Source organism: Pseudopipra pipra, chromosome 22 (assembly GCF_036250125.1).
Source record: "Pseudopipra pipra isolate bDixPip1 chromosome 22, bDixPip1.hap1, whole genome shotgun sequence".
In the NCBI taxonomy this organism is placed as follows: Eukaryota; Metazoa; Chordata; class Aves; order Passeriformes; family Pipridae; genus Pseudopipra; species Pseudopipra pipra.
Genome location: NC_087570.1, coordinates 6,634,491 through 6,644,856, shown reverse-complemented (window position 1 = coordinate 6,644,856; position 10,366 = coordinate 6,634,491). Strand labels below are relative to the sequence as shown.

Below are 10,366 nucleotides of genomic sequence, written 5' to 3'. Positions count from 1 at the left end.
GACACCTCCGGGAACTTCTGCTGGGACTTGGAGGTGTGTGGGGACACCGTGGGGCCGCTCTGGGAACTGGCAGAGGGACACAGGGATGGGAAGGGGGGGCTCCCCCATATCCATTTCCAGGGATATGGGGGTACGTGGGGACACCGTGGAGCACCTTTAGGGGCTTTTACGGGTTTATGGGGTGCCTGGGGACACGAGGGGGACACGTGGGGACACGGGGGTCACCTCTGGGAACTTTTATGGGGTCATGGGGTGTGTGGGGACACGGGGGAACACAAGTGGGGACCCCACAGCCCCCAGGCACGTGGGGCAGTTTGGGGGCTATGGGAACACGGGGACGGGGGGGGGGGTGGGTTATAGGGGCTCTGGGGACACAGGGGAGACTATGGGGACTATGGGGGGCTCAGGGGGAGCTATAGGGGCTATGAGGGGCACGAGGGGGGCTATAGTGGTGTAAGGCGGTATGGGAGGGCTCATGGGGGCACAGGGGGGACTATGGGGGCTATGGGGGACACAGGCGGGCTATAGGGAGCATGGGGGGTTATGGGGGCATTGGGGGTACCAGGGGCAAGGGGCTATAGGGTAAACAGGGGGTTAGAGGGTCTAAGGGGGACACCAGGGGCATAGGGTGGTATGGGGGGCTATGGGGGCACACGGGGGGGCTATGGGAGCTGTGAGGGAACAGCGGGGACTGTGGGGGCTGTGTGGACCATAGAGGGGGGTTATAGGGGCTATGGGGGTGCCAGGGGTATGGAGTGGTGGGGGTGGGCTATGGGGGGGCGAGGGGCTGTAGGGGACACCGGGGTTTACAGGGTCTCTGGGGGGCACACTGTGGTAAGGGGGGCTCTGGGGGCACAGGGGACTATAGGGGCTCTGGGGGTACCAGGACATGGGGCAGTATGAGGGGCTATAGGGGGACACAAGGAGCAGGGCAGATATGGGGGGGCTATAGAGGGCACAGTGTTTATGGGGGCTATGGGGGGCACAGGGTTTCTAGGGGGGTTTTTGGGCACCAGGTGCATGGGGGGTATGGGGGGTTATGGGGGCACAGGGGTGCCTGTAGGGGCTATGGGGGCTATAGGGGGACACGGGGGGTTATAGGGGCTCTGGGGGGCACCAGGGGCATAGGGTGGTGTGGGGGGCTCTGGGGGGCACAGGGATGACTATAGGGACTCTGGGGGGCACAGGGGCATAGGGTGGTGTGGGGGGCTCTGGGGGGCACAGGGATGGCTATAGGGGCTCTGGGGGGCACAGGGGCATAGGGTGGTGTGGGGGGCTCTGGGGGGCACAGGGATGGCTATAGGGGCTCTGGGGGGCACAGGGGCTATGGGGCCCAGGAAGGGGGTGTGTTTGGGGGCCATAGGGGCCATATGGGTACATGGGGGATCTGGGGGGCTATGGGGGGCACAGGGGTGGTTGTAGGGCCTATGAGGGACATGGGGGCTCTGGGGGTCCAGGGTGGGGCACTGAGCCCGTAGGGGCCATATGGGAACACTGGAGGCACGGGGCACCTGGCGGGACAGGGGTGATTATGGGGGCTTAGGGGCACAGGGGCTCGGGGGACAGGAGGGGGGAATATTTGGGGCCAGAGGGGCCATATGGGGCCAGCAGGGGCACAGAGGGTATGGGGACTATGGGGGCATAGGGTGGTTATGGGGGCTGTGGGGCACAGGGGGGTTGGAGGGGCTATGGGGGGCACGGAGGTGACTGTGGAGGCTCTGGGGGGCATTGGGGTGGTTATAGGGTCTATGTGGGGCACAGAGGGGTATGGGGGTACAGGGGCAGTTATGGGGGCTATGGGGGGCACAGGGGTGGTTATAGGGCTGTGGGGGGCACAGAGGGGTATGGGGCCTATGGGGGGCACAGACGGATATGGTGCCTATGGGGGGCACAGAGGGACATGGGGCCTACAGGGGGCACAGGGGGATATGGGGGTACAGGGACAGTTATGGGGGATGTGGGGGGCACAGGGGTGGTTATAAGGGCTATGGGGGGCACAGAGGTGACAGTAGGGGCTGTGGGGGGCACTGGGGTGGTGGTAAGGGCTGTAGGGGGCACAGGGACTATGGGGGACACAGGGGGTCATAGGGGCACAGGGGGGTCATAGGAGCTATGAGGGGCACAAAGGGGTTCATAGGGGCTATGGGGGGCACAAAGGGGGGTCATAGGGGCTATGGGGGGCACAAAGGGGTTCATAGGGGCTATGGAGGGCATGGGGGGGTCATAGGGGCTATGGGGGACATGGGGGGGTCACAGAGGCTATGGAGGGCACAGGGGGGGTCATAGGGGCTATGGGGGCCGTGGGCTACTCTGGGGGCACACTGGGGGTGCAAAGACTGTGGCGGTCAATAAGGGCAGGGGGTTTGGGGGCTGTGGAGTCCCCCCGGCCGGGTGCCAGTGCCACGTCCCCCCAAGGTTATTGAGGTGCCACGTCCCCCCAGGGTTAATGTTTAACCCCCCAGGGCCCAGCTGGGCACTGGGTGCCCGTTCCCAGCGGTGCCCTTGGCTAATCCCGGTACCGGGGGGGATTTAAGGGCGGCGGGTGCCCGGGACACCCAGACCGAGCCATGGCCGCGACCCTGAGCCTCGTCCTGCTGCTGGTGGCCGGCGGTGAGATGTCCCCTGCCCACTCCCCGTGTGCCCCGGCTCGGGGGGTGCCCGGGGGGTGCCCGGGGGGTGACAGTGGCCGTGTCCCGCAGGTGCCCGGGCTGCGGTGCTGCCGGATTCCCGCGTGGTGAACGGGCAGGATGCGGCGCCCTACAGCTGGCCCTGGCAGGTGAGGGGGCGGGCACGGCGCGGGGACACCCGTGAGGGTGCGGGGACACCCGTGGGCGTGCGGTGGCACCCACCGGCGCGTCCCCCCCGCCCCAGATCTCGCTGCAGTACGAGCGGGACGGCGCCTTCCACCACACGTGCGGGGGCTCCCTGATCGCGGCCAACTGGGTGATGACGGCGGCTCACTGCATCTCGTGAGGGCACCGCGGGCACGGGGGGCCGGGGGGCACCGGGGGGCACCGGGGGGCTGCGGGAGAGGGGGGCGTGGGGCTCAGGGTGCAGGGATGGATGTAGGAGGGATGCAGGGTGCACAAGGGGTGCAGGGATGGTGTTGGCAGAGGGGGCAGAGGGTGCAGGATGGAGGGACGGGTACATGGAGAGGGTACAGGGGGGTACAGGAGGGTTCTGGGGTGCAGGAGGGATATAGGAGGGATGTGGGGGAGGGTAGGAGGGGTGCAGCAGGGGTGCAAGGGGGTGCAGGGGGGTGCAGGGTGCAGGGATGGGTGTAGGTGGGATGCAGGGTGCAGGAGGGGTGCAGCGTGCTGGGGGTGCAGGATGGTGTTTGCAGAGGGTGCGGGGGGTGCTGAGGTGCAGGAGGGTGCAGGGTGCAGGGAGGGGTGCAGGGAGGGGTGCACAGAGAAGCTGCAGGAGGGTGCTGAGGTGCAGGGATGGGTGCAGGAGGGGCACTGGCAGGTGTGAGTACACCTTCACAGAGGGTGCAGGGGGTGCAGGAGGGTCCTGGGGTGCAGGAGGGATGCAGGGGGGCACAGGGGGGGCAGGGTGCAGGGATGGGTGCATGGAGAAGGTGCAGGAGGGTGCTGAGGTGCAGGAGGGATGCAGGGCTGGGTGGAAGTGGGGTGCAGGAGGGGTGCAGGGGGGTGCCGGGGTGCGGGTTGGATAGATGGATGTAGGGGGGATGGAGGGTGCAGGAGGGGTGCAGGGTGCTGGGGTGGGTGCAGGAGGGGTGCAGCGTGCTGGGGTGGGTGCAGGGGGGTGCAGAATGGGTGCAGGAGGAGTGTAGGGTGCTGGGGAATGCAGAAGGGGTGCAGGGTGCTGGGGTGGGTGCAGGGGGGTGCAGAAGTGGCGTGGAGGGTGGAGGGTGCAGGGTTGGGGCATGGAGAAGGTGCAGGGGGGTGCTGAGGGGCAGGAAGGGTGTGGGGTGCAGGGATGGGTGTAAGGGGGTGCAGAAGAGGTGCAGGGGGGAGGCTTTGGGTTCATAGAACGGGATTTAGGGTGCAGGGAGGGGGTTCAGAGAGCAGGGAGAAGTTTTGGGTTCATCAAGAGGGTTTTAGGTTCATGGAAAGGTTCCAGGGGCAGGGCAGGGTTTTGGGTACAGGGAGGGGGTTTTGGGTACGGGGAGGGGGTTTTGGGTGCAGAGAGGAGGTTTTGGGTACAGGGAGGGGGTTTTGGGTGCAGGGAGGGGTTTTAGGGTGCAAGGAGGAGGTTTTGGGTTCATAGAGAGGGGTTGGGGTTCCTGGAGGAAGTTTAGGGTTCAGTGGCAGGGGTTTTGAATGCAGGGAGGGGTTTGAGGTGCAGGAAGGGGGTTTAGAGAGCAGGGATGAAGTTTTGGGTTCATGCAGGGGGGTTGGGGTTCATGGAGGGGGATTTGGGTTCATGGACATGGTTCAGGGTGAAGGGAGGGGTTTCAGGATGCAGTGGGGGGGTTTTAGGTGCAGTGAAGAGGTTTTGGGTTCATAGAGGGGCTTTGGGTGTAGGGAGGAGGTTTTGAGTGCAGGGAGGGGGGTTGGGGTGCAGGGAGGGGTTCGAGGTGCAGGGAGGGGGTTCAGAGAGCAAAGAGCAGTTTTTGGGTTCATGGAAGGGGGTGTGGGTTCATGGAGAGGGATTAGGGTGCAAGGAGGGGTTTCGGGGTGCAGGGGGCTGCCGGAGGGGTCCCCGCCGCCCCCGACCCGCCGGTCCCCGGCAGGAAATCGCGCACGTACCAGGTGGTGGTGGGCGAGTACGACCTGAGCGCGGGGGAGGGCTCCGAGCAGACCATCCCCGTCAACTCCGACGACATCTTCGTGCACCCCAAGTGGCTCAGCTTCTGCGCGGCCTGCGGGTGAGCACCGGCCCCTGGGAGGGGGGGGGCTGGGGACACCGTGACCCCCCGGTGACCCCGCGGTGACCCCGCGGTGACCTCCCGGTGACCCCCCGGCCGTGTCCCCGCGCAGCAACGACATCGCGCTGCTGAAGCTGCAGCGCCCGGCCGCGCTCTCGGCGGAGGTGCAGCTGGGGCGGCTCCCGCCCGCAGGCTCCGTCCTGCCCGACGGGTACCCCTGTGTCATCAGCGGCTGGGGCAGGACCAGCAGTGAGCACGGGGCACGGGGAGGTGGCTGGGGGCTGGGGAGATGGCTGGGAGGAGGGGGGAGGGAGGGGGAGATGGTTGGAGAGGTGGGTGGCAGATGGGAGATGGTTGGGAGTTGATGGGATGGATGGGGGTGGATGGGATGGTGGAGGGATGGGATGGGGAGATGGTTGGGGAGGTGCATGGAGGGGTGGGGAGATGGTTGTGGGGTGGATGGGATGGTGGAGGGATGGGATGGGGAGATGGTTGGGGAGGTGGATGGAAGGATGGGAGATGGTTGGGGAGGTGGGTGGAAGGATGGGAGATGGTTGGGGAGGTGGGTGGAAGGATGGGAGATGGTTGGGGGTTGATGGGATGGATGGAGATGATTGGATGGCTGGAGGGATGGAGGAGGGAGAGATTGGGAGATGGTTGGGGGTGGATGGGATGGTGGAGGAATGGGATGGGATGGGGAGATGGTTGGGGAGGTGCATGAGGGGGTGGGGAGATGGTTGAGTGCTGGGGAGATGGCTGGGGAGGAGGGGGGAGGGGTAGGGAGGTGGTTGGATGGTGGGGAGATGGTTGGGGAGGAGGGGGGAGGGATGGAGAGATGGTTGGATGGTGGGGAGATGGTTGGAGAGGTGGGTGGAAGGATGGGAGATAGTTGGGGAGGTGGGTGGAGGATGGGGGATGGTTGGGAGTTGATAGGATGGATGGAGATGATTGGATGGCTGGAGGGATGGGGGAGGGAGAGATTGGGAGATGGTTGGGGTGGATGGGATGGTGGAGGGATGGGATGGGGAGATGGTTGGGGAGGTGCATGGAGGGGTGGGGAGATGGTTATGGGGTGGATGGGATGGTGGAGGGATGGGAAGGAGAGATGGGGAGATGGAGGGATGGGTGGGTAGGGAGATGGGTAAGGAGGTGGGGAGAGGAAATGTTTGGATGGTGGGGAGATGACTGGAGAGGTGGGGGGAGGGATGGGGAGACGGATGGGTGGCAGATGGGATGGTGAAGGGATGGGTGGGGAGATGGGTGGGGAGGTGGGTGGAGGGATGGGGAAGGGTTGGAGGTATAGATGGGGAGATGGGTGGGAAGAGAGAAGGATGGGGAGGTGGAGGGATGGAGGGCTAGGGAGATGGGTGGGTGATGATTGGAGGGATAGCTGAGGAAGAGGGGCATAGAGGGATGGGGGATGGAGGGAGGGAGTGACGGGGAGACGGAGGGAAGGATGGAAGGATGCAGGGACAGAGGGAAGGAAGGAGTGTTTGAGGGATGGATGGATGGTGGATCAATGAATGGCTGGCTGGATGTTGGATGGGGGGATGGGGGGATGGATGGGTGGATGTTGGATAGAAGGATGTTGGATGGATGGATGAATGGGTGTTGGATGTTGAATGGATGGATGGGTGGATGGATGTTGGATGGATGGATGGATGGGTGGATGGATGGATGGATGGATGGATGGATGGGTGGATGGGTGGATGGGTGGATTTTGGATGGATGTTGGATGAATGGATGGATGGATGTTGGATGGATGGATGGATGGATGTTGGATGAATGGATGGATGGATGTTGGATGGATGTTGGATGGATGTTGGATGGGTGGATGGATGGGTGAATGGGTGGATGGATGGATGGATGGATGGATGGATGGGTGAATGGGTGGATGGATGGATGGATGGATGGATGGATGGGTGGATGTTGGGTGGATGTTGGATGGATGGATGTTGGATGGATGGATGGATGGATGGGTGGATGGGTGGATGGATGGGTGAATGGGTGGATGGATGGATGGATGGATGGATGTTGGATGGATGTTGGGTGGATGGGTGGATGGATGGATGGATGGATGGATGGATGGATGTTGGGTGGATGGATGGATGGGTGGATGGATGGATGGATGGATGGGTGGATGGGTGGATGGATGTTGGATGGATATTGGATGGATGTTGGATGGATGTTGGATGTTGGATGTTGGATGTTGGATGGCCGGATGGCCGTGGGCTGGATCCCCTGACGGTGTCCCCCCCAGCCGGGGGGCCGCTGCCGGACAAGCTGCAGGAGGCGGAGCTGCCGGTGGTGGACCACGAGCACTGCACCCAGCCCGACTGGTGGGGACCTCTGGCCATCCGTGACACCATGATCTGCGCCGGCGGCGCCGAGAAGTCCGGATGCAACGTGGGTACCCGCATGGCATGGGATGGGATGGGATGGCATGGCACAGCATGGCATGGCATGGTGAGGTGTGGGGGACAGCCCGGGATCCCCCTGGTGCTGATCTCACCCTGTGCACCCCAGGGCGACTCGGGGGGCCCCCTGAACTGCCAGGCTGAGGATGGCACGTGGGAGGTCCATGGCATCGCCAGCTTTGTGTCTGCCCTGGGCTGCAACGCCGAGAAAAAGCCGACGGTGTTCACCCGGGTGTCCGCCTTCGAGGACTGGATCACACAGGTGGGCACGGGGGCACCTGCCAGGGACTGGGGCCAGGGAACTGGGATGCCAGGGTATCAGGGTGCTCCAGCACTGGAGTGCTTGGGCATCATGGAGCTGGGGACAAAGAGCTCTGGGGTGCTGGGGTACCAGGGCTGTGGGGACCAGGGGAGGGTCAGGGTACTGTGGTGCCAGGGCCATGGGGTGCCAGAGTACCGGGGTGCTGGGTTCTGGGGGGCCAGGGAACTGGGGGGCCAGGGTGCCGTGATGTCAGTGTGCCAGGATTCTGGGATGCTGGGATGGGCACTGGGGGTGCCAGGGCAATGGGGTACCAGGTTATTGGGGTGCCAGGGTGCTGGGTGCCATAGTGCTGGAGTGTTGGGGTGCCAGGGTGTTGGGGTGTCTGGGTGTTGAGGTGTCTGGGTGTTGGGGTATTGGGGTGCCGGGGTGCCAGGGTGCCATAGTGCCAGGGTGTTGGGGTATCAGGGTGTTGGGGTGCCAGGATGTCGGGGTGCAGAGGTGCCAGGGTGTTGGGGTATTGGGGTGCCAGGGTGTTGGGGTGTCAGTGTATCAGGGTACAGGGGTGCCAGGGTGTTGGGGTATCAGGGTACAGGGGTGCCAGTGTGTCAGGGTACAGGGGTGCCAGGGTGGTGTTGGGTTCCCCACCCTGAGCAGCCTCTCCCTTGCAGACCATAAGTGACAACTGAGCGTGGCAGCGTCGCCGTCACCGACCCCCCAGCCTGGCACCAGGCAAATAAACCACAACCATCACACCCTGCACCGCCTGTCCTGTGCTGGGCGGGCACTGGGGGCAGCGGGGGCGGCACAGCTGGCAGGCGATGGCACTGGGAACACCCAGAGGTGCCCGGATACCTCGGGGATGGGCACTCACAGACACCCAGACAGAGTGGAAAGAGACACTGAGAGGTGCCCAGACACCACAGGGGTGGTACCCAGGTGCCACAGGGGTGGTTTAACCTGCACAGTCACGATGTCACTGAGATGGGCACCCAGAGACACCCAGACACCACAGGGATGGGCACCCAGGTGCCACGGGGATGGTTTAACCTACACAGCCACAATGCCACAGGGATGGGCACCCTCAGACACCCGGACACCACAGGGGTGGTTTACCCTGTGCAGCCCAGATGCCCCAGGGATGGGCAGCCAGAGACACCACGGTGTCAGAGGGATGGGTACCCAGAGACACCACGGTGTCACAGGGATGGGTACCCAGATGCCATGGGGATGGTTTAACCTGCACGACCAAGATGCCACGGGAATGGGCATCCTCAGACACACAGACACCGTGGGGATAGACACTGAGAGGTGCCCAGACACCACAGGGATGGGCACCCGGGTGCCACAGGGGTGGTTTAACCTGCACAATCACAATATCACAGGGATGGGCACCCTCAGACACACAGATACAACAGGGATGGTTCACCCTGTGCAGCCCTGATGCCACTTTGATGGGCACCCAGAGACACCCAGACACCACAGGGATGGGCACCTACAGGTGCCCAGATGCGACAGGAATGGGCACCCTCAGACACACAGACACCACGGGGACAAGCACCCCAAGGCGCCCTGAAGCCACGGGCACGGCCCCCCTGGTGCCAGAGGCACGCCAGGACACGCGGATGCCGCGGCCGTGGGTGCCCTGAGGACACGGGGACGGGCCTCACCCACGTGCCCCGACGCCACGGTGATGGGCATCGGTGACGTCCTCCCCCCCCGGGGTTGTGCCCCCCCCCGAGGTGCCCCCAGGCCCCGGTGTGGCCCCCTCGGGTGCCCCCGGGCCGGGTGCCCGTGCCCGTGTCCCTCCCGTCGCTCCGCAACCGCCGCCACCGGCGCGTGACCGAGAACAAAGAGCCCTTTGAGCGGCAACCCCGCCGTGACCGGCACCCCAGGGACCCCCACCCTGCCCAGCACCCCAGGGACCCCCCCACGGGGCACCCAGGGACCCACAACCCCCCCCCAGCGTTCCGGGACCTCCAGATGGGGCACCTCAGATCTCCCCCACCCTGCTCAGCACCCCGGGACCCCCCGATGGGGCACCCCAGGGCCCCCAACCTCTCCCAGCATTCTGGAACTCCCCCATGGGGCACCCCGTGGACCCCCAACCCCGCCCAGCACCCCGGGACCCCCTGACAGGGCAACCCAGGGACCCCCAACCCCGCCCAGCACCCCGGGACTCCCCAACCCCCCCCAAGCATTCCGGGACTCCCCGATGGGGCACCTCAAATCTCCCCACCCTGCTCAGCACCCCGGGACCCCCTGACGGGGCACCCCAGGGCCCCCAACCTCTCCCGGCATTCCGGGACCACCCCACGGGGCACCCCGGGACCCGCAGTGCCACCCAGCACCCCGGGCCCCCCCACGGGGCACCCCATGGCCCCCCCACCCTGCTCAGCATGCCGGGACCCCCCTGACAGGGCACCCCGGGGTCCCCACCCCGCCGGGTGGCTGTGGGTGCCGCAGCACCCCCCGATTCCCGGCGGGATCCCGGTGGAAAATTCCTGCCCGGGGCTGTATAAGTTTATGGGCCCCTTGTCACAGTGTCCCCGCGGACCTTTGTCCCCCGGCGGTGGCCCCGGTGCCCGCCCCGGCCCCCCCGGGCCTCCCCCCCGGCCCCTCGGGCGTTCTCGCGGCTCTTGGCTCCGGGCAGGGGGAGCCCGAGACCCCCCGACCGCGGGACACCCTTTGCACGGGCTGGGGCCACTCAGCAGGGGCCCCGCGTGGGGGACGGGTGACACCCAGCACGGGGGTCGGGAGTGGGACAGGGGTGACACCCAGCACGGGGGTCGGGAGTGGGACAGGGGTGACACCCAGCACGGATGTCGGGAGTGGGACAGGGGTGACACCCAGCAA

At 65.4% G+C, this 10,366-nt stretch overlaps 2 protein-coding genes across 2 annotated transcripts in view; both read left to right on the top strand.

Moving 5' to 3' along the window:
- Positions 1-2,502: 2,502 nt before the first annotated feature.
- On the top strand, positions 2,503-8,272 carry CELA3B (chymotrypsin like elastase 3B). Its single transcript, XM_064678348.1, has 8 exons — positions 2,503-2,610; positions 2,700-2,776; positions 2,872-2,969; positions 4,700-4,834; positions 4,947-5,083; positions 7,095-7,240; positions 7,361-7,513; positions 8,182-8,272. Exons 1-8 carry the CDS (start codon positions 2,568-2,570, stop codon positions 8,197-8,199), a joined length of 807 nt encoding a protein of 268 aa, XP_064534418.1. The 5' UTR covers positions 2,503-2,567; the 3' UTR covers positions 8,200-8,272.
- A 758-nt stretch (positions 8,273-9,030) lies between these two features.
- The window catches only part of TMEM269 (transmembrane protein 269), a 3,542-nt gene continuing 2,206 nt past the window's right edge, over positions 9,031-10,366 (top strand). Inside the window, exons 1-2 of the mRNA XM_064634367.1 lie at positions 9,031-9,146; positions 9,253-9,378. Coding sequence (XP_064490437.1) covers positions 9,031-9,146; positions 9,253-9,378 — 242 coding nt within the window. The remainder of the gene's footprint in view (positions 9,147-9,252; positions 9,379-10,366) is intronic.

Bases quoted from the DNA above. Each gene is read 5' to 3' on its own strand.
- CELA3B (XM_064678348.1), top strand. From the start codon at position 2,568: ATGGCCGCGACCCTGAGCCTCGTCCTGCTGCTGGTGGCCGGCG. The intron at 2,970-4,699 runs GTGAGGGCACCG...GGTCCCCGGCAG, and splicing joins ACGGCGGCTCACTGCATCTC to GAAATCGCGCACGTACCAGG. The intron at 5,084-7,094 runs GTGAGCACGGGG...TGTCCCCCCCAG, and splicing joins CGGCTGGGGCAGGACCAGCA to CCGGGGGGCCGCTGCCGGAC.